The following is a 24,704-nucleotide window of genomic DNA, read 5'->3' on the forward strand; positions in this document are numbered from 1 at the left end:
GAAGAGACAATTTTCCCACAATTGTGGATGTAATGTTGTAAAAAATGAAAAAGTAAAATAAAAATGTAACAGGTGAAAAAAAAATATACGGTTATAGGGTGAACAACTTTAAGTACAGATTAAAGTTACTAACTTTGGGTATGGGGTGATGTTAAAAGTATCTGAAAGGAAGTGATGTTGTTTAAAGTGGGGCAGGTCCATGGGATGTAGTTGATGATGCATGTTGGATGTGTAGTTCCTGCTGTACTTGCCCCAATGGTCACACCGTGAACACACTTATTCTCAATTTACTGCTAAAATTCCATCATAATTTCAAGTGTTCCAAACAAAAAATATTGCACATTTTGCCTTTCGTTACTCAGTCATGCATATACTCAAACAATAAAATGTTTTCTTTGGTGATCTGTGGGCTATTGCAGAAAAAAAATTACATAACCCGTGTTCATTCATGCAGGATGTGAAGGTAGCGATGTTGAAAATCTTTGTGATTAATACTTTGTGCAGTCCATGATCTTTCTTAGGTTGCGGAAGGTTTCGGTCAATTGATAACTGGTTAGATCTGGGTCCTGTAAATTTCAGCCCTGTCATTTTCTACATAGCTATGAATCATAATTTGTTTTCTTATGAAATAGAGAAGTTACTCTGTTGATCTTTTAATACCATGTTTTAAATGGTATTTTCGAGGCTCCTGAATAGTGTTTGGGTCTTCAACTAAACAAATCAAAAACTATGTAATGTAACAAGTGAAAAGCTGTCAATGTGACATTAAACCGCATTTCCTTTTATGTGAACTGTATCCATAATCCATGTCAACCCGTATCCAGTAAAATGGAGTACCCTATATGCAATATTTTGCCAAAAAATGACTAAGTTCAAAAGCTGGTATTTTTTTCATAAATAATCAGAAATCAAACTCCTAGCAATATGCACACCTCTAAATCTGCAAAAGAACAACTTCCTATCTTGAGAACTGTAGGAGGAGTTATCCGTACAATGAGGGTACCCTATATGCAATATTTTGCCAAAAAATGACTTTTCATAAATTATCGGAAATCACAATCCTAGCAATATGCACACCTTTGATATATGTACAAATGATCTGCAAAAAACAACTTCCTTTCTTGAGAACTGTAGGAGGAGTTATCCTAAAATGATTGTCCCCATTTGGCAGCCGCCCGCCCACCCGCCATTTTCATCATTAACCGGATTTTTCTGTTGGAAAACCCGGTTTAAAATAAATTCAATTTTTTTTTCTCTAAAACATTAATGAAAAACTATATGTGTGTGTTGGTGTAAATTTGCCTGTCACTGTTCTGTTTTATTGTTATATGCATATGTACTGTACTTACCCACTGTTTGAGTGGTGTAAATTTGCCTGTCACTGCCTTGATTCCTTCCTGTGCCACGAATCCCCCCAGAGCCGCACACAGCGGTGATAGACATCCGGTATTTGTGAACGACAGAACATTGAGGAGATCCACGTCTATTGTTGTTACCTAAATATCAACATCATCATAATGAAAATCAACCTATAAGAAAACTCTCATGAGTATATATTTTGGTTAAGATATAATTTTGTTTATCTGGTTATTTTACAAATGATCTCTTGTTGTCACTATTTTGGCAGACACTTTCCAATAAAAAAAAATTCTACACTTAGAAGTTCTGTCTGTTATTGCACATTACTGTAAACCAACTTCTTTTCATGTGCGAGAAATATTTGTGCGGTTCATGAGAGACTTGTTGTCGCGAATATTTCTTGCCGCGAATCAGCCCTCGACGATTGATTCTTATCACAACATGGATCTGGATAAGGCTTGGTAGCAACAATTAGTCGTTACTAAACCAGTTTATCTCCAGTAAATCGTGAAATAAAGTCACTGTGGATAAAAGTTGGTTTTCAGTATTTAACACATCTAAAATCGCCAAAAAGTAACTTTAATACTCAATTCTTACAAGGTAATGGATGGGCTAAAAAAAATTCCATTTACATTCAATTTATATTCATTAGATTGAAAAGTTCTTAATCAATCTGTTTTACATGTAGAATACCTTGTTGGTGAGTTCTGTGTTGAGTCCTTTAGCAAGAGATACAAGATTACTTGAATCCTCCACACACCTAGACAAAGAGAAGATAACTCAGATTTGTACTTTTATCTACAGCCAAACACAGATTCCTGCATAAATTGACATATATTTTAATATCTATTCCTAGCTTGAACATTTATGAGATAAACAGATGAGAGGAAAATGTTTAAATCTTTGCCTGTAATATATTCTGAATAAGCCTGATTTCGTATATCCAGCTACTAGTATTTTCGCAATGATCTTACTTTCGTGATCATTTTTATATCACAAAATATTCAATACACAGAAATTATATCTGGGGAATGTAAATACTGCAGCGTTGTATATATCACAAACCAGCTGCCTCTCATTAAAATCTGATGTCTTCAGAAACAATACATTTTTTAAGATGCACTCTTTATGAATGGACATTTCTTACCACAGACATCAAATCGCTTCAAGTTCAAACTTTTCTCAGTGTTTCAATTCCAGGGTTATTATTTTTAGACAGCAATCGCAATCACCTGACACTAAACTCAATGTCCAAAACAACTCAGTTTGTTTATATGTGCAATTATCCAGATGATTTTTTAATGACTTTTAAACTAATAGGTGATGACATATTTACATTCAGTGCATATTTCCCTTTATGCTTGCATTGGAAATATGCAACGTTCATTTTCCTACTTAGCTAATTCATGTGCCAAGAGCACACATGTAAATGTCATCATGCATTTTGAGTACATTTATCATTGCAAGATTAAATGAAACATTCAAGCTTACATAATTTCATATGAACTAAATAAGGAATAAGGAATCATTCTTTGAGTATTATGAGGTGATAATTTTGGTCGGGGCGTGATCAAATCTATCATAAAGCCCTTCGGGCTTTATTGGATTTGATCACGCCCCGACTGAAATTATCACCTCATAATATTCAAAGAATGATTCCTTATTAATTAAATTTATATAATTTTAAGCCATCGTACAATTAAATCTTTAACTATAAATAAGCAAACCCCGCCGGCGCCTCAATTTGGCGTCATTTGTATTATGGGTTATATAGTACAAAATCGATATGTAGTGTTATCACAAACAAAGACACTGGATGATGTAAATATTATAAGATAATCATTTAATCATATCTATTCGTGAATAAAAAAGATTTTGGACATAGTTTCTGGCACTATATTTGAAGTTGCTGAAGCGAACTTAATAACATGCTAATATGGCTGTTCCATGTTTGTTTCATATCCCTGACAAAGAGTGTGTATAACGGCTTTAAAGTGACATTACACAAATATTTCATACAAATTGACATCAGAATGAATATATAAATATAAGCATTGAATGCTTATTTTTGGATGTCGTCGGTCCAGTAACACACCAAGCTGTGCAGACAAATTATCATACCACGCTAACACGCAGTATTCATTTGTCTGCACCGCTTGGTGTGTTATAGGACCAACGACATCTAAAAATAAGCATTCAATGCCTAATTGAAGCCTCGTTGTTTAGATTTAAATTACAGTAACTTAGTAATGAATTGGGTGACGGAGACAACAAATCACACCAATATTATTAATTCCATTTTTTCAAACACCAAAGATATTAAGACAGAAAAAATGAAATTTAAGTCCTCACCAAGCTTTAGGGAATCTCTTGAACTTTTCATTAAATCTATGGAGAGCTAGAAAACCTAAATGAATATTAGCGGGTGCCTGAAACAAAAAAAAAAGAATTAAGTATTGGAACTTTGAAAGAGAGAGGAATGTGAAAGAAAACACAAATATAATGACAAACCAAAATGACCTTGCAAGGAACAATCAATAATTGTCTCTACTGAACTACCGTATTTGTACCGGTATCTTATATCAATACAATATTAAAATAATATCTTATGACTGCAACACTGTAACTAATTTTATCTGATATCAATATTAAAGTGATTTCTTAATATTGCACCATCAAGGTTTGCAATTTCATCAATATTTAAAATCTGAAATGACTGCTGCATCATAAAGGTTTGTCTATTAATTAATCAGTATGATAAATACATTAAACATTAATGATAGGTCTGACAGACAGATGGACAGTGATTTAATCCCCAGCAGAATCTCATTGGATGATTTACTTATTTACTGATGAGGACTTACTTCAAACCTACACAGATCTGGAATAAGCAGCGAAGGGTTCAGAATTTCTTGTTCCAGAGATTTCTACAAATACATCATCAGACTATAATTGACATAACACAAGATCTTGTTACATTATTGTAGTACTTTCTATAAGATAAACGTAAGTAAATTAAGCTATAAAACTCTTTTAAAAAGTATTATGACTTTAAACAATTCATAAGGTTTAACAAGAAAGTTCAAATAAAAAGTAGCTGTTGATAAAGGGGCAATTATACCATGCATGAGAAAGAGTTTCAATAAGACAAAATTAAAATTTAAGCAATACATGTAGTTTCACCAGTATTTGTTTTCAGACACTTTTAGTGAGAACTTTTTAATCACAAAATCAAATGTTCATTGAAATAAAATATTAAATATTTGACAACAAATTGTATTGAAAAGACAATAAATTTACATATCCTCAAAACTCTAATGGACACACGAGACGTTCCTTAATTTTATATAATTTTTCTTGATATATTATTCCTTATTTATTAACATTTAAACCTGTTAACTTACCAAAATTACCAGGCTCTTTCCGGAGCAAGAACATCTAGAATTTTCCTTAAAATAGCATGCAAAATGCATTTGCATGCTTATAAATAAAGTCATTTTATACATTTTCAATTGAACAACTTATATCTAAAATAAAAAAAAGTATCATATAACATAAAAATATAATTATGGAATTACTTAGTGGAAATCTTCACATTGTGGAGATAGCAAAAAATAGAACAAGAATAGAATTCCTGGGTCCCCCGCCGGTCAAGCAGTATACTAGTATTGAGTCCATCGACCAATGCTGATTTTCGAACTTGACCAAAGTATTAGTGGTTTAAACATTTGGTATAAATTTAATGAAAATCTGTCAAAATTTGTAGGCATGAGAGCGCTTACAAGGTCAATTTTTGGATAAAACAGAGTCATTATTGCGATCGAAGTCTCATAACTCCAACAAAAAGTATTGACCAATGTTGATTTTCAAACTTGACCAAGGTAATAGTGGTATATACATTTGGTATAAATTTTATGAAAATCCGTCAAAATTTGTAGGCATGAGAGCGCTTACAAGGTCAATTTTTGGATAAAACAGAGTCGTTATTGCGATCAAAGTCTCATAACTCCAACAAAAAGTATCGACCAATGCTGATTTTCGAACTTGACCAAGGTAATAGTGGTATATACATTTGGTATAAATTTAATGAAAATCTGTCAAAATTTGTAGGCATGAGAGCGCTTACAAAAAAGTGTGACGGACGGACACACGGACGCACGGACACACGGACGCATGGACGTACGGACGGACGCCCGGCATTTCTATGTCCCCACAATGCGTTGCGGCGGGGGACAAAAAATGGAAGATAGGTCGCGTCTGACCTTAATTGTAAGGGGAAAATGGTGTGGTATAGTTAGAGATGATCAACTGTCAAGCAAAAAAAGGCATGGTATAATGCAACTGCTGAAACATTGCAATATCAATTTGAAAATCAACTCCCCACTCATAAAAAGCAGTTGCAGAACAAAAAGGAAGCCATGGCCTCAGATAATGTGTTGTAAATCAACCAATAATGGAGTGAGTAGATATCATTACCGCCTTCCTTTTCATAGTAGAAATTTATTCCCAAAGTTTTTACAAAATAGGATGTTGCATTTGTTTGACATGTCAGCATATGTATTAAATTAACAATGTGTAATGTCTACTTACAAACGAGGCATTCTGGGACACTTTGACCTGACGAGCAATGCCACCATGTTTGTAGGTAGCGAATTCTTCTCCTGTCGTGTCACAGATTTCAAACGTGTATGGGGACAACACTGAAAGAGTCACACACTCGGATGTTAACATAATTTACATAATAGTCACTGAAGTCTTCCCAATCAGGCCATTATTAATTTGACAAGTCATTTGCCCTAAGCCCACCTTTAATTTTCAGTATTAGAAATAAGCCTACCTTTTATTTGACAAGTCCAACCATTAAGGGCGGTCATTCCATTTATTTCTCTAAATGTCACATGATCACCAGTGTCAAATCCATGCATTTTGTTCTTAAAACATGAAACAACACCAGGTTTTCCCTTTTCAAAAAGAATAATTACATTTATGATTATGATTGAGAATATTTTCATCACAACTCATAAACATATAAGGAGGCTGGGGGCCAACACATTATCCAGGATATCTGCCTTCAACTTTGACACATTATATTTTTGGCCACTTGCAGCAAAGAAAACAATCTTTAATTTTAAGTTTTTTAAACAATTTTACCATTTTACTATATCTTTATGTAGAGCTATTTGTTTAAAATGGTTATTGTTTGCTGTTTCAAAACAAGTATTTGAGAATCCTCCAAAAATACTAAAGAGTATTTGTCAAATACATGGAACTAATGCCATGTCATTAGTTAAAACTTAAATGTCTAAGTCATTTGATACAATTTGTTCTGCTCATCAGTAATTTTTAAGCACAATACATCAAACTCTCACCTTGATAATTTTCTCGATGAAAATCTCTTTCGGTTCCTCACCGTCCAAATCAGTGATTTCAAAATTATCACCAAAGTCACAAAAAGCCCCACAACACACTCCAAACACGTCGGCCGATATAAACTGAAATCGTCATCAAAGTTATCCAAAATTTTATATAGATTATTACATGGCAATTTTTATATCGCATCCTATATTAGCCCGAGGTCGCGGTACATCAGCCCGAGAGCCGTCAGGCTCGAGGGCTGATATACCGCGACCTCGGGCTAATATAGGATGCGATATAAAAATTGCCATGTTATGATTTTTATATCATATACTTATAGAAAATATTAAAGAAACAATAAAAACATCATGTGATGAATTATTATTGTTAACAAATCGCTCTGTTTCCATATATTCCATCTCTGATAAACTCCATGAAATTTTTGCGCCAGCTGTTTGTATACTAGGTTGACGTCGAAGTAACTTTTTGACGTCATACTCGGAGATCGGAGTTGAACGACGCATATCGATCTCTACGTCATAAAAGCCAATGATTAACGGAAAGGGGTGTGATATAACATCCGAAGATTGCCGGAGAGGGGTGTGATATAAATCTTATATCACACCCCTAGGGTTTATATCACACCCCTAGGCGAATTTTCAGTTTATATCGCACAGGGCAGAAAAGGGTATATTTTCTATAAGTATACGATATAAAATATTCAAAACACATCACCTTTGTCAAATCATACTAAATTTTCATCAATATACTGTGAACATCAATTTTTTTGTGAATTTCAAAGTAAATCCACAAAATCAAAAGTCTGAAATTATTGACAGAAAAATTGTCCAAGAATTCATGTATCCTCAAAAAATGAAATAGAACAAAAAAGAATCTAAAATTTGTCAGCTGTTGTAATCTTGATTACTGTAATCTTTTATGTACCTTCCTGGTTTATTATGTATTACTGCTGTACTCGACTGTGTGCAAAAGAAAGTAAAATTTGGGTCAACTGAAATAATTTGGCTGCAGTACAAAGTAAAAGGAGCCATGCAGAGCATGACTGTATAACAATTTCAGAAAAAATTCTTTGTGCATTAATACAAAATTATTTGCTTGTCAACTTTAAAGGTTATCATAACCGAATGACCAAAATATGGTCCTCTTAAAATCAGATTTAGTATCAACGTCTTGAGCTGCATCTTTTTTCTTTATTTCATGTCCAGATCCATTTTCATTTTTCCCTTATAAAGCTTAGAGTTTACTTCATGCATTTTTCTTTAACAACTCAGAGTCTAAATACTAAGGTGGGAGGGGACAAACAATCATTTCTTAAAGATGGCTAAAGTCTTCAGGTTCAACATCACAGAATCCTGCGAAAAGACAATGACTGTTTTAAATTCCCTTCCAGGAAAATGTTATTTACTTGTCTGAAATCAACTTCACTTGTCCAAAAAATGTTCAATACTTACTCTTATTTGAGGGGTATGTTGTCTGCAGAAGTTGTTCACACGAATCTGGACTTTCAACGGTGCCTCTGTCAATATCACACACTAAAAACACAAAAACTACCTGTATTGAAATACAGAGAATGTACATAACAAAGAAAACGGTCAAAACTGATGGCACGTCAGACCATTATTGATCACTAGTAGTCAATCGGTAAGCTTAACTATTTCAATTTAATTATTAGACATGGGACTAATTAGGGAAGAATAAATAGAGGTTGCTACCTAGCAGTCGTCTACAAGAGGGAAGGTAAGACACCTGTTTCCTACTGCTTTTGGAGAAGGTGAAATTTTTTCTTGATACTTTATGGGTTTGTTCACATAAAACCTGATATTGTGAGTTAAACAGTTGATGAGATAAATGAGATTTTTGTTTCTGGTATCTAGACAGTACTGAGATAAATGAGAACTGAGATAGGTTCTCGATGTCTAATGATATAATATTGTGAGGCAGGTTAGATTGTTCCAATATTTATCAGTGACATTGATGAGACTGTTACCTGATATCTAGCCAGATACGACAGATCTGAATCACAATCTAGTCCTGTTTTCAAGGCAGACAGAGACACATAGGGGTTCAGTTCTGCCAATCTACTGCTGCTGGCTTTAGCTCTGGAAAGCAAACCATTCAAAAAAGACAGATTATATCAAAAATTGTTAAGAGGACAAGGTGAAAAGCTTCAAATGAAAATAAAATAAAAAAAAGAGATGTTTGTGGAACACTTATGCCCCCTCCCTTGGAACATCCACAAAGAAAATGAACGTAAACTGCAAATATTTGGAGTTGTTCTAAGTCCAATGGGCATAACTCTGTCAGAAATCGCTCTATCATACCCAAAATTAATCTTGACCTTGATATAGTTTAGATAAACCTGTATACAAAATTTCATATCAATATGTTCATCTTCTGCGAAGAAAATGAGCGGAAACTGCAAATAACATGAATTTTTCTACGTCCAAGAGCCATAACTCTGTTCATCCTCTGCAAAGAAAATGAACGGAAACTGTTGGTGGACCGACCGACAGACCGACCGACCGAGGACAACAGCAAAGCAATATACCCTCCCTTCTTCGAAGGGGGGCATAATTAGGCAATGTGTTATAGTTGAACAGTTGTGCAGAGAAACGAACAATTCTTGAATAAGTTTACAAGATTGCTGTGTGCGACATATCTAGCACCTTCAAAGGCGATATAAATTTATCTGGCATGCTGTAGTTGATATGTGAAATGAAACCAATCTATAAACTAAACAATGTCCTATCCATTGAACTTGTGTAAACGTGTTGCTATATGACAAACACTGGTTCTGTCAATGTTAATACCGGTATGAATGCTGACCTGTTTTTGCCGACATCTTCCTCTCTCAAAAAGAACTGAGTCCCCAGGTCCTGAATCTCAGCCAGTTTACAGTCCTGGATGGTCAATTTCTATGTGTAAACTGGTTTAGGATAACACTGATTTCTGACAGTTCCTTGGAGATTAAAATCAATATTTCATACATCCTTATTACATGGGCATCAAAGTCAATGAAATATCAATTGAAATTCTATTCTTTCCATGCAAAAACCCACCTTTACTCCAGCTAAGGCAATGTTTTTAGCTGAAAAGAAACAAAAGAACAAAAGAAGTAAAAGAAAAAGACGGTCAATTACATACCACATTTGATTTTTAACCATTCCATTGATATCCACTTTGGTCTATAAAACTCTAGATCACAACTTTAATGTTGCTTAGAATTGTAAAGATAAACCATTCTCAATGTCATTTTTTATGCTGAGATTCTATGATCATAATTATGATATTTGATAATCATATAAAACCTTTCTTATCTTGGGGTCATTAGTAAACTGACAAGTGAGAACACATGTAAACCGACAAAGCTTTAAATCTACAAGTACATCTCTGTTATTTTTATCTACCAATTTCAATTCCTAAACCTCCCATGCCGTAGATAAGGATGGCAGAGTTTGCCATTTCTTTCATTGCAGAGTCACCTAAGACATAGCGCTGTCGACTGAAACAAAAACTTAAAAATTCAGAGTTTTTGGATAGTCTGAAGTGTGAGATCTAATTAGCACATCATTGGTACATGCATGTGCAAAGAGAAAATTTGACTAGCTGCACAATGATTCAATCAAATTTATTTCTGCTCAGTAAATTGGACCCAATTCTCCGTAATTTTGTGTATGTCTTCTCCTAGTTTATGTTCACACTTGTGAATTTTCTCTACTTTTAAAAATGGAACTTTGGCTTTTGAATTGGGAAAAATCAAAGAAATTAACATTTTTGGCATCAAAATTATGGGGGCAAAGTGCAGATTTAATTTGGGGAAAAAAACTTTAATAGAACTTTGTAATTAGAACGGGCCTAATTTCGGACCTATGCTGGCTATAGAAAAATCACTGGCCAGAAAACCAAACAAGCGGTTAATGAAAAAGCGTAAACTGTTTCAAACCATTTTATATCGTATTAAACAAATAAATATTGAATTCACTGCTCATAATTCATTTATTTTACTCTTCACTGTAGATAAAAACGGTCAATTGACCTTCAAAATGAAGAATTTATTTTACAAAATTCAAACCTAACGTCATGCGTATTTTTTTCTTTAGCTAATCAGAAAGCGCGTTACGACCAGAATTAAATTATTAACATTTTAAAGCAATTACTGATATAACGTATCATTGATTTTGTTAACAAATCTATGTGAATTTAAGAAAATACATTGCAGTCTGAACGTTTATTTTTGATGCAATAGCTATATGTCAAGGTCTATGCTAATGCAGGGTACTGGCACTGTACCAGTTATCTGCCAAACTTTAACGGTTTTTTTTTTCGTATTTCATTGTTTTTTTTATATAGGCCTATATATATTTGGATAAAATTTGACATACTTTAAATGATGATGTCCTTGTTTAGCCATCTGTTATATTGTATATCATTATTAAGAAATTAAAACATCTTGTTTTTGTACTTTTTAGCACGCCCCGAATTTGCCATGTTTTACGATATACTGTACCAGTTATCGGCTTTGCGATAATAACATAGTAAAATCCCTGTACATGTTGATTTCATACTCTGCATAATGTAATTTGAGTTATGTCCCTTTTTGGGTCAGACTTAAGGTAGTAGGGGTTAAATGATACATAAACAAAACTCATAAAATTGTTCGTTTGTTATCATACGGTAATAAACAAAATCGTAGACTGTTCAAATACACAATATTGTGCAATCATGCGTTCAACTGCACCATAAATGTCTCAGAGTTTAATGAATTCCTTTTGTTTCTACATGTGATATGTATTGATATTATGGCAAATCAAAGAAGGTATATAATAACATATTACAAAGATGTCATATTCTAGTTTTCACTTATTACCTCACATTCCCCCACAGCTGAAAGTGCAAAGATGTTAACCAGCGGTAAACAATGATCGTTCAAGCTCATGGTTAATTAAATCATATTCAAGAAAGTTTTCAAGCAAACTTACTTTTTTTATTCGAAACAGACGACTGAATTAAACAATCTCGGATAGTCACGTGCTATAAACCCGAACTCCCAGTTTAGCCGATTACTGGCCCCGAGGTTATAAAACTTTTTCCATACTCATACTCCAACTCGTACTCCGTACTCCGAGTATGTGCTCCACTGAGTACGGCTCTAAAAACCGAGGTTATAAAAGTTTTGGAGTACGTTCTCCGCTGAGTACTATTTGGAGTATGCTTCAAAAGCCGATCGATGAAAATTTACGTCTCTGGAGAAAGACATAGAACCGTAATTCATGTAAATAGTCCTGGCATGTAGGCAAACTGTACATGTATTCAGATTAATTAATTATCAACAAAATGTAACACATTATTTACATGTACATATTACCTTCTTCATCATGGAGATGTGTCTGCATCTATAAGTTATGAATTTTTGAGCAACAAAGACGTTAAATCCAGTGTATTTGGTAAAATTATCAACAAATTGTGTTTATGTCAAATCTCTCTCTCTCTCTCTCACTCTCTCTCTCTCTCTCTCTCTCATGAGACTCAGATAGTGATTCATGCATGTGATGATTAAGTATAATTATATTGTAAGGAACGATATGAATATAGAAGAAAGAAGTAAGAATTTACACGGATATGAAGAGAGTATTTCAACATAGAATTTAGTTCGATATATCTTAATTTTTCCTGCCCCCAAGTGGATATCTCTTAAGATATTTAGTGAGCAGTTCCTGTATTAGGAAAAACAGGAAGAGTTTAATTCAAAAATATAAACATATACTTGGGAAAATCACAAAAATACTGAGAGGATCCGTTTATTTTCACACTCAGAAAGTATACACTAAAGAAATTATAGGGGTATTCCAATTTAATTGCAACATACTATACTTGCCTTAATTCTTGTGAGAAAAAAACATCTAATATCTTGAAGGGGTGGGGTGGGGTGGGGTTGGAATTGCATCAATGAACATATGCCAATAGCCAAGTACACACGTAAGTTTCTCATTTCAATATTTTTGGGAATGTGCACGAGAATTTAAGAAAATTCACTAATTGAAATATTTTTGAAATTTCCACTATGAGGACTACGTTAAACCGAAACAACGTGTTCAAGGAAGCTGTGTACTAAAGTTGCTGTAACCCTTTTTGTGGGGTTTCATTGATGGTTCAAGTTTTTCTCACTTAGTCAAGGCTTGAAAATGTGTGTTTAGAATTTACATATACACGTACCGTGTCATTTTTAATCTTATGTAACGTCATTTGATCTTTTGAGCAAGCCTTTTCCTATTCATCTTTAAAATTCGAAATACATGTGTTAATTTTAGGTTACTTTAGGTAAAAAAGAAATAACTATATGAATTATTTAGATAGTTACTTGCTAATGAAAATAATTTAAGAGATGAATATTCCCACAGCTAAGCTATATAGAGAAAAATCTCTCACATGAAAATGCGAAGAAGCTATTTTATCACAAGTAGTACATGTATTTTCAATCGATTACATACATTTTTTTCTGGGAGGGTTTAGTTACACCATTGAACACACGCGTTTTCTTCTTATTGCACCGTTGAAATCAGTCTAATGTAGAGAAATCCCCCAAGTTAAAAAAAAAGATAATTAAGACTTGCAAGTTGTACATTTTCTTTGCCAGAAGGAGTATGATTTAACTTTATTTGGACAAATTTTTTAGGGCTGTGGGGGGGGGGGGGGCTGGGTGCGACCTCCTTTACTCCGCCACTGATTTATCGCTTGTTCTATAAAATGTTTCCCTTTCCAAGTTTTGTGGCAACATAAATGATAATTGATAAATAAGTAAGTAATAGAAAGTTTTAGACTTTTATGCATCCCCCATCCTTTGTTAATGTTTAGAACTAACCTACATTTTCACTGTAATCAAAAAAGGGACCCAGCAAGTACATCTGATTGAAATTGATTAATAACGATACATGTTCATTGATTTCTTTGTTTTAAATGATAGGGTGTATGGGTAGTATTTGACTAAAAACAGAATTCTTAAAAAGTCGAGCTATTCAACGGTAGTATTTTGTACGTAGATTTACATGTATATGTACATTAATTAATGAAGCAAACTATCTTAAAGTTATTTTGATAATCTTGGTTGCAGTTCGCCCTTACTCTTAAATTCACCCCCATTTTATCTATTCTAGATACAGTAGAACACGGTTATAGCGAACACGCTTATAATGAATTGATGCTTACAACGAAGTGATTTTTATTCCCCGTAACTTTATTACATGTTGTAAACTCGATTGATATAACGAATTACGCTTATAACGAGGTAAAATCGCCCGTCCCTGGCACTTCGTTATAAGCATGTTTTACTGTATGTCATTAATGGTAAAAACTTTCCATTTTAATTCATATACATGTAAATATGATTAAATTATAGCGTATAATACAGCAACGTTACAATATGAACAATATTATATGTTTGCACTGCATTTTATTTAGATTAAATGTCTTGTGTACGACTTTGAGAAAGCTTCATAGCTTACTCAGAAAATCGCCGTTTTGTACTCAGCCGGAGTACGAGTATGAGTATGAAAAAGTTTATAACCTCGATACCTTGAGTACGAGTACGGTTTGGGGCACGGAGTACGATTTGGAGTACGAGCTCGTACTCAAGAAAGTTTTATAACCTCGGGGCCTGGTCTTAGCCAATAACTGGTACTGTACCAGTATTTGCGAGTGGTAAAATGCATATATAAGTAATAAACAACGATTATTTAGTGAACATGGCTAACGCGCATCATGGAATATGCCAGCAGAGGAGTTGCTATTCATAACGCAATGTTCACTAAATAACGTTGTTTATTTCTTAAGTAAAACAGTATTACAGTCACAATGAAAAATGGCATTCAATATTGTACAATTCTTAGGCGTCTTGATATTGTACTTATCTAGGTGAAAATAAGACACATGAGTTTAAACTGGTCAAGTTTATACAATTAACAGTATACACGTATTCTATAGTTCTAAAATAACCAGGCTGTTGTTTTTAAGGTGACAGAATATAAACAGTATATTATATTTAGGTAGTTACAACATATATATTTCCATCAAATAGGGAAGAGGGGGAGGAGGAGGGGGGGGGGGGGTAATAAGAGACATTTACCCCGACCGACAAATGAATCATTAAAGTCATTAAAAGAATGTTTGAAATAATTTGTAATAGATCTTTTACTTTACCTACAGTTGCTGTTCATTGTATTTTCAACTATCAAGGAAAATATATGCGATGTCTCTACATGCATTGCAAGTTTATGTACATGATCTAAAAATATCTTATTAACTGCATATGTGAGGTAGATGCTATGTTTTGAATACTTATTAATTTCAGAATTCAATATTTTTTTTATTACCCTGAATGGCCATTGGATATTAATGCTCCCAGGCCTTGCAGATATCAGGTGCAAATTATGTTTTTTCTTCCTTCTTCAAGTTTCAATTTTTTTTGTTATTACTTAATGACATTAAAACAAAATTAATTTTATTACAGAAAACAATAACAAACCCCAACGCGGATTTTAAAGAGAGGAAATTCATTTACTTAAATTGTTCATGTTCTCCATAAAACTATTACTAAGATTAATGTTTCTGAATAAATGCTAATATAAAAAGCCAATATGAAATATCCATATAATTTTAATTCGTATCATTAATACTCCGGTTCAGTATATTCCTTTTTGTTACAAGATCGTTTTCATTAAAAATACCGACCAATGACTGTGAAGTAATGCAGTTCAACAATAAATTACAAAACTTGATCTACATTTTAGTAACTAAAGATATTATAGCAATAATAAAATTTATCACTCATATCTAAAACATAATCATTACAGTTTGAAATGGTTTCTGAATCAGACTTCTGGAGTAATATAGAACAGGGGGTGATTTCTGTCTCCATTACTTAATCTTTGATGGTCTTTTTCAGGCGTGGACAAGCAGTTCTCCCAAACTTGTAAACAAGTAGCACAGTGCAAGGAAGCATAAAAAGTTAAACCTAATGTCTATATCAAAATTACTATTATATGCCTGAATAAAAAAGTCAAAACCGAGAAGGAACATTAATTAAGACTAGAACCAATCATACATCAACCTTATCATTCAAATACACTGACAATTATTGTAAATTATAAATGTGTATAACAGACGGCAATGAAGGTAAACAAAATATGAAAACCTCATCAATTATCAAGATAAATGTACATATATTCTTCCTATATATAGACAGTTCTCTCTCTCTCTCTCTCTCTCTCTCTCTCTCTGCTGAATACAGATATACATGTATTTCATTCACAGCTAACATTTTTTTCACAAACAAAACATATGAATAACATATACATTGGAGCCTCAGATATCCGGACGCCAGATAACCGGACGCTTCACTTACCGGTCGATTTTTATTGGGAACGGAATTTTTACACAATAATTTGTCTCGTTTATCCGGAATTCCGCGTTCCGGATCCGGACGGTCAAATTTTACCACATAATACAGTTTTCCTTTAAATTTTACCTCATTTAACCGGACGGTCACATTTAAGTGTTCGGGGGCACAAAAGTTTTTTATGCGCAAGTGCAAATTGGTGTAAAAACATCTGACACTGGTTGTTGGTTTTAAACAATGCCTTCGTCCGGTAATCGGGGTCACCTGTGTCACGCTATGTACTCGCCCGAGGATATTACGATAACCATGGATGCGACATGTTTAATTGTCGCCATTTAACTTATGAACTGTTATTGTTTGATTAAAATGTCATGAAAATTGTTTAATTTGTGTTTAAAAAAGTCATCTATTGATTGAATTAAAATTCTATTAATCGTAGTATGATTAGATCGTTCGTACGCCTATTCATTTTAAAACGTAATTGAAATGAAATATTTGATAATTTGAGTTCTGTTTACGATAGTTATTAAGACCGCTTGGGATGTTCAGGGTATCGACATTAATTTTATAGCGTGTGTTCAATAAACAGTGTAATAATAATTTATGCCAAACATGGCGTGGATGAGTGTTCACGCTACTTGTAAAAATCGCTTGGGTGCAATTAACTCTATAGAAAGATGGATACGTAAAATTAGCTTGGGTAAGTTCTGTCAATGAAAAAATAGCTTGGACAATTATCAATAAGGGAATATATACAGATTTTCACCCATTTTCAATCATCAAATGTTGAGCAGCTTCAAACATGTCAACACCCCCGGCCAAGAGAGCGAGAGTTACGATCACCGCTAGATTTGTCAGCGTAAAGTGGAACACCGACTTTCTTCTCTTCGCTTTGTTATGCGAATGTATTTAAGTTATCGGTTTAATACAGTGATTGTTATGTACATGTACATGTGTTGCATTGAAGAATGTAGTGCTAAGTTTCCTGTGGAAAAAACATACCTTAAATAATGTTTTTAACAATATTTTGTTTTGTTAATTTAAAAAAAATCTAAACTTTTTTTGTAGTGCTTATGGCTATCAAAATAAAATATTTAATTGTATAATTAATTTATGAGTTATGTTTCCATAAATATTAAAGGTAAATATCACAATTCAGATATCCGGACGCTTCACCTATCCGGACGATTTGGCCTGGGGACAAAAGTGTCCGGATAAGTGAGGCTCCACTGTATATTGTCATCCAGTTTATAAAACCATATATAAATAAAGAAGTCATGAAATAGCACTAGAAGATGGTCCTATAATCCGCCGTCGTTAAACCCTGAAGTAATACCGGACGGGCGGACAGGCAATGTCGTCGTCCTCATTTCCTTCTAAATTAATGATCAGGTCCATATACAGCTGTCCTGAAGAAGGTTTTAACAACTTCACCATTCTACAACAAAAAGCATCATTAGTGATTACCATTGTAAATGTATAACAAATGTTGGTAATTGTGATGTTATAATTCTCATGATTTAATACAACACAGCTGAATAATTGAATTAAGTACTCGTGTAAACTAAGGAATCTACATGTATAGTACTTGTTCTATACTCACTGTTGTGGCAGACGTTTTTTATGGCCTGGCATAAACGGTACATACACCATCTTCACTCCGTGACTGACCATGGTGACCTCTAACCCGTATTTATCCTGGAGGTTGGAAAAATAATTATCTATTATCAATAAATCAATTATCATCAAAACCTTTGATTTATTACAAAACTACGGTACTTTTTGAGATTTACTGTCTTTGAAAAAATTCTCATTCTCCATCACTTCAAGAGATATTAGCTACCTTAAAGTATTGAAGGAATTGCTGGAGTGTAAAATCGGCTGTTCCGTGAACCTCCCACCGGTCCCACATGGTTGTTGTCAGTCCCTCTCTGAAATTCAATTTGTTATGTTTTATGAAAAATAATGTTTTCATTGAAGGATTATTTTAAATAGGATTCATTGTCAACTGTAATAAATACACAAACCAGAGACAAGGAAATAATTAAAGTACATTGTAATAATAAAGACATTTCATTATTTGCCTCCAGTGCAATTTTTAAAAACCAGATCATCAGCATATACTGGTCTGCAATAGACATTTTTTTCAATTCTTAATCACTTTTTGTGGCCCAAGATATTTCAAAATTACGTTCAATTCTTGTTGGAATCTGATAAATATACAGTAAAACATTTAAAAAATAGATTACATGTATAACTTTCCATAATGAAAAGGTATACATCATTCTAGCAGTGTAACATAGTTACTTTATCACAGTTTTCTCCACCGGTCCTGGCTCAGACAGTACAATTACTGGAAGAGCAAGGTTAAGGAAGGCATTCTTATACACCTCCAGGGGTAATTTGTCCAACAGCTTAATCAGCTCTATGGTGACCTGAAGCAAAAAGAGATAAATTCTGTAACTAGACAACATTGAGATGGTGACCAGGATGAAAACAATATCAGAGAATTTTGCTTTGACCTTGACCTATCACATAAAAATTTTCCAGGTTGCATAGAACTTGTAATTCAATTTCCCTTTCATTCACGTCACTGCATACTCTCTAATCAAAGGCACCAGGTTGGTGAAGTATGAGCCAGACTGGAGCAAAGGGAGAAAAGACATGCTGCTGACAAGGATTGTTCATATCATTCTGCTATAACCTTCACATTTGACCTTAAAAATTGGTTCAAAGTCATTACACACTCTTTACTGAAAAGCTCTGTATATAAGAAATACGAGCCAAATAGGGCTAAGTGGAAAGTATATATGCTCTGAATAAAGGATCTTTGCGTGGTCCAATATGACCTTCCTCCTTGATCTACAAATTTCAATCATGGTCACTGCACACCCTTTGACCATAGACACTCTGTGAGTGAAGTATGAGCCAGATTGGACAAAGAGGAGAGAAGATATGCCCCAGATGAAGATATCGCATATAATGACATTAAACTTAGACCTAGAAAACATGGTTTTAGGTCACTGCACAACCTTTACCCAAAGGTACTTTGTGGGTGAAGCATGAGCCAGATTGGGCCAAGGGGGGAGAATATTTGCTCCGGATGAACAAATGGACATAAGGATGGAAAGATAGAATGATGGATAGACAGACTAATTGCTATAGAATGCTGCAAGAGGGAAGCCCTTAGGCTAATGAACATTTCAGTTTATTTAGCTCTATGGTTACCTGAAGCAAATAACATGTTTCATAAAAATTCATTTTAATTTGGTTTTTTCCTCAATAGACAAACTGACATTTTGATGATATCTTACTGCGGTCACATGACAGAAATACTGACCAATCCACTGACAGTCGCCGTGGTAGTGGCTATGGCAGGAACAATTCTACCAGCTATTCTCTTGGCTTGCAGTCTGTCAATGCTCTCAATGTTGTACATAGCTCCTCGTAAGTTCTACAATTAAAGTCAATGATGTAATTATATGTGTGTAATGGTATACATGTACACATATTTACATTATTCAATCAATCCTGACTCTACCTAATACAGGGAATATCTGATTAAAAAATGAAATTAATGAAATCAAGTAACAAATTGTAATTCTGATGGTTCTGTATACATCAAAAACTAAGTTGCACATCATTCATAACTCTGATCTTTAAACGCATAATGATAATCACAAGTCACAAATGTATTAAAGGAATTACATTTTCATTGAAACAAATTTTAATTTCACAAGCAAAATTTTGTAATATACAAAATTAATACATAAAAACGATGTGTTATCATAGCAACTGATTACATAAATGTCATGAAAAGAATAAAAAAAATTATGTTTGCTGTTGATTTGACACTGACCGCTACTGTAGATATAAAGTCTATGTGACCATTGGTGTCATCATCTTTCTCAAACTCGACGGGATTCATTGGACTCAGCACTGAAATTATACACAGGAACTTAATGATTCATTGGACTCAGCACTGAAATTATACACAGGAACTTAATGATTCATTGGACTCAGCACTGAAATTATACACAGGAACTTAATGATTCATTGGACTCAGCACTGAAATTATACATGGAACTTAATGATCCATTGGACTCAGCACTGAAATTATACACAGGAACTTAATGATTCATTGGACTCAGCACTGAAAGTATACACAGGAACTTAATGATTCATTGGACTCAGCACTGAAATTATACACAGGAACTTAATGATTCATTCGACGCAGCACTGAAATTATACACAGGAACTTAATTAGACAATGGACTCCGCACTGAAATTATACACAGGAACTTAATTAGACAATGGACTCGGCACTGAAATTATACACAGGAACTTAATGATTCATTGGACTCAACACTGAAATTATACAAGGAACTTCATTAGACAATGGTATCTAATCTTAATATAATTACAATCATGTACATGTACTCATATAGCATAAGAGATTCTTGAATAAGAATGATAATATCTTTTTCATACGTGTTTACTTTCATCAAGTGACATGGAGACAAACTGACCGTGTGTGACCTTGTCCTTATAAAGTGACGCCTGCAGGCGATTAGCGGCGTCCAGTAAATCATCCCCACTTCCTGTTGTGTCGTCCATTGGTTTAGAGACAGATTCATCGGTCAGAATTCTCTATAACAGAAAAAAAACTACCTTCTAAAAAATTCTGTCTTAAAAATTCAACAAACATATCAACTTTTATTTTACATCAGACAATAAATAATTATGATAGAATATCATATATATATATTTATCTTACAGATTATGATTATCTAATTTCTTATGTTCTATACGACAATCTTTTAATATAATCAGTGATTAGTAACTTATTAATAATAAGTCCTGTCAAATGAATTGGTATAACAGAACAACAGTAGGTTGACAGAACTTGCTTTATTTGTTGGTCGGTAGTCAGGAATGTCCATGCCTTCTATGACTGAGTTTATAGTTGTGAATGATGTATCCTATAACACACAAAATCATAATTAAAGACAAGCCATTACAGTAATCTATTGATTCTTTTTTCTTATTTACACAACGATTTACACAAGTGAAGGCAGTAGAGGTCTCTTCACACATTTGAAAATCAAAATCACTTTTTAATTTAAGAATAATTCAATTTTTTTTCCAATGAGGCTCTCTAAAAAAAACCTCACCTCGGAGCTGACTGGAATGTTGAAGACTCCAGCATAAAGTCGAGCTGTGCTTACAACAAACTGGAAATGTCTGGAATTGAAAACATTGCCACAATAAAGGGTTTGTTTGTTTTTATTGTCAAGCACCAAGTCACAATGTTTAAAATAGGGAGAGCATTATATATCAATATGAAATTCGACTTACACAGGGTTTTGAATGTTGAATTCCTGAGGAATCGGAGGCCGCTTGGGAGATTGCCAAAATAGAGCTGAAAACAAATACAACAATGCATAAAAGAAGTGAAGATGCATGCAGAATTTTCAGGAATGTAGAACAAAATATGGTAATACAACATTGGTTTTTATTCTGTGGTATACAAGCACAGATGAAATGAATAGATTCTTATCATTTTCTTTCGCCTATTTCGTAGGAATGTGACTGTTTCTGTTTCAAAATATTGTTGTATGATTTCAGCGATTGATGCTTCTATTCTTAATCTTCAAAAAGTACATCTTTAAATTTGTATACTAAGATAAGTCACATTAGTTGATGCCCAGTAAAAATTGATTCCCCTAATGAAGTAACATTTCATTCTTTAATTAATAAATGTACAAATGCAACTAATGATAAGTTTGACATTAATTAAAGGGACATCATGTGTTGATTTCAAACTTATTTTGACCTCATCATTCACTTAATTAAAATGGAATCTTACAGCCATCTTGCATCTTTGTGTCCAGAGGAAACACATGAAGGAGATGTTTTGCCTGAAAACCCAAAAAATTGAGAATTGGTCAATTTAATTAAGTTAAAGTAACGATTTCCATTTTGAATTTCATTTATTTTTTAATTTGAATTTCCTATTTGAATTGATAGAGAAATGAAATCTATTTCATAAATACAATACCTTGTGGTTAAAGTATTTCTGAAACTTGAGGCGAGCTAGCTGTACACATTGGCACCAGGTGGCCCTCCTGTTGGCAGCCATTTTGCTAACCTGGACAGCGCCATCTAGTGATTGTCCATTCTTCAATTTCTAAATATATATATTAAATAATATCAAAATATTACACTAATAAAGACAAATACAAAGAGTGTGAACAAATTTTTGCAAAAATGACTTACATATCATTAACTTTTTGGGGAAATGTGGACTTATTTTCATTTAGTTTTGCTGAAACTAATGCATATGGCAGTAATACACATGAAATTTAATGTCAAACAAACATTAAAATCAGTTAAGTTGGTGCATAATTATAGAATCTCTAAAATTATAACAAAAAAATTGTTTTATTGCTAAAATCATAAAATTTTTTTTTTTACAAAATTGCTAAAATAACAGAGAAAAGATAGACATACCCAGATCGCTCACAATTCTGAAAACTAATATCTGCCTAAATAACCAGCTCTGTGGACTGTACATGTAATAACTATTTGAAAACTTTTATATGTTAACTAATTAAAAACTAAGCCAAAACATATAATCAAAATACATTTATAAAGTAAAGTTACAATTTTTTTACACATACTTGAATAACTTCAGTCACTTGTCCATTCTGTTTCCAAAATTTATTGAACAAGTCCGGCTTCACGGCAAAGGAGCTCTCAAACTGAAATACAGGGGTAAAAAATACAGTATTTATTTTAAAAAGTTCAACATTTTTCAAAATAGTATTCAGTGAATAAACATCCACAAAGTATTCTTCCCTATATTTCTTAAGAAATGAATTTTGTAGATAATTTTGTTGCCATAACAATCATGTTTTATTTTTATCCTGTTATAATGAGTTCAAATGAGCCAATAGCATGGCATGTTCAAGTATCAAAAGTCAATATATGCATTGTATAGCTTGAACTTTGATAAAACAATGTTAGTATAGTTTTACTTATTTTAAATGAAAATTTAAGAGAGATGTAAATATACACAATGAATTACTTCATTTTTCCTTTGAAATATCTATGCAGAAAAAACATTACCCTGAATCCCGATTGCTGAATGTTAATCAATTAAATAATTGTATATTCACAGGGAAAATGAAACAAGAAAGCTTTAAATGTCATTTCAACTTTTTAGAAAGGCAGAAAAGCTGTACATTAGCCATTCTGGAGTGGATGCATTATTTGTATCAGATTAGTTTAACTCAGGGTGTATATTGGTCATGGGTGTTTCATTGGTACCTTGTCTCGCGCCCACTGTATGCAGTGTTCAATATTAGCAGGAAATGACTTCAAGGTGCAGTAGGGAACACTCTCATCACTAGGGTCACTCTGTTCAACGAAACCAGGAAAAGCTGTTTATAAACTATAGCTCATCCTATTGTTTAAACTTTTGATTAAACCAAGCATATATTTCCTGTTACTTTTTTAAACGAAGAGGATTATTCTGTTAAATTAAAAAACCCAGGAAAAACAATAACTTTATTACTGCTCATCCTACTTTTTTTATTTTTGGAAAACGTGTTGTAGATTTCCTGATCATTCTCTTCAACGAAACCAGGAAAAGCTATTTCTGAACTATAAATCGCCTCATTGTTTGAAATGCTTGAACAGAGAATGTATTGATTTTTATGATAAACTAGAAATTAATACACGTAGATAACCTGACTACTGTAGGACTCTGTGAGATGAGGTATGATGACCTGTACGTGACCTTTAGTTCCCAGGGTTCCACTCTCCAACAATGCTCTCTGATTGGTCACACACCGACTACATGTACACCAGTAAGTATGTTTAATAAGGGATAAGTAAACCTTATTCAAACCTTAAATTATGCCTTACAGACAATGTGAATGCAAAATAGACAAATGACAATAATCATTACTAAAAGCATTACAGATGAAAGCTGATTAGCTAGATATTTACAACTGTGTATTTGATATGAAAAGAGATGTATTACATGTATAATTTTGGTCTGGGTTCACATTATTTTTATTCACTGAATTTACATGCTGAGTATGTTTTTTCTAAATTTGAATGAACAAAACAAAGGTTGCCCTTAAAATCAAATAATAACTTTAAGTTTGGTAACTGTATGTAGTTACAGCCAATACGCTTTATATTCACCTGTCCACATAGCGTCGAGCCTCGATATTGTCAAGGGCATTCACCACAACATCCTGGTTCTCAAAGAAGGCGTCGTTATAAAACCTGTCTTCTGTCTGTGGACACACTAAAAACCAAACAACAAATCATGGTGCCTTGTTCTTTTATTTTGTCACATTCATACGAATTGAAACAGAAAATGTTTTTTGAAAAAAGGAGAAAACCCTAATGTTATAACATTCACTAGGTCCGGTGTAGGCTTCATAGAATGGCAACACAATAAGTTAGGACTACTAACTTAAATAACATAAAGCATATGTTTATATAGGTACTCGAAGTGTAAACTGACAGTAATAAACATTAGGTCTATCAACTTATTTAA

The 24,704-nt window shown here is 33.3% G+C and overlaps 1 protein-coding gene and 1 pseudogene across 1 annotated transcript in view; both read right to left on the minus strand.

Moving 5' to 3' along the window:
* LOC128176987 (ubiquitin-like modifier-activating enzyme 6) overlaps positions 1 to 10,252 on the minus strand; it is a 31,422-nt pseudogene extending 21,170 nt beyond the window's left edge.
* Positions 10,253 to 17,396: 7,144 nt separating this feature from the next.
* LOC128176988 (ubiquitin-like modifier-activating enzyme 6) overlaps positions 17,397 to 24,704 on the minus strand; it is a 42,279-nt gene continuing 34,971 nt past the window's right edge. The window contains exons 13-28 of the mRNA XM_052843492.1: positions 24,344 to 24,449; positions 23,881 to 23,986; positions 23,459 to 23,548; positions 22,810 to 22,890; positions 22,188 to 22,316; positions 21,996 to 22,047; positions 21,485 to 21,548; positions 21,301 to 21,370; positions 21,037 to 21,108; positions 20,656 to 20,776; positions 19,986 to 20,065; positions 19,467 to 19,580; positions 18,434 to 18,561; positions 17,970 to 18,057; positions 17,730 to 17,824; positions 17,397 to 17,564 (exon numbers count right to left, since the gene is read on the minus strand). Of these exons, the coding sequence (XP_052699452.1) occupies positions 17,444 to 17,564; positions 17,730 to 17,824; positions 17,970 to 18,057; positions 18,434 to 18,561; positions 19,467 to 19,580; positions 19,986 to 20,065; positions 20,656 to 20,776; positions 21,037 to 21,108; positions 21,301 to 21,370; positions 21,485 to 21,548; positions 21,996 to 22,047; positions 22,188 to 22,316; positions 22,810 to 22,890; positions 23,459 to 23,548; positions 23,881 to 23,986; positions 24,344 to 24,449 (1,517 nt within the window). The 3' untranslated portion in view covers positions 17,397 to 17,443. The remainder of the gene's footprint in view (positions 17,565 to 17,729; positions 17,825 to 17,969; positions 18,058 to 18,433; positions 18,562 to 19,466; positions 19,581 to 19,985; positions 20,066 to 20,655; positions 20,777 to 21,036; positions 21,109 to 21,300; positions 21,371 to 21,484; positions 21,549 to 21,995; positions 22,048 to 22,187; positions 22,317 to 22,809; positions 22,891 to 23,458; positions 23,549 to 23,880; positions 23,987 to 24,343; positions 24,450 to 24,704) is intronic.

Source organism: Crassostrea angulata, chromosome 3 (assembly GCF_025612915.1).
Source record: "Crassostrea angulata isolate pt1a10 chromosome 3, ASM2561291v2, whole genome shotgun sequence".
NCBI lineage: Eukaryota > Metazoa > Mollusca > Bivalvia > Ostreida > Ostreidae > Magallana > Magallana angulata.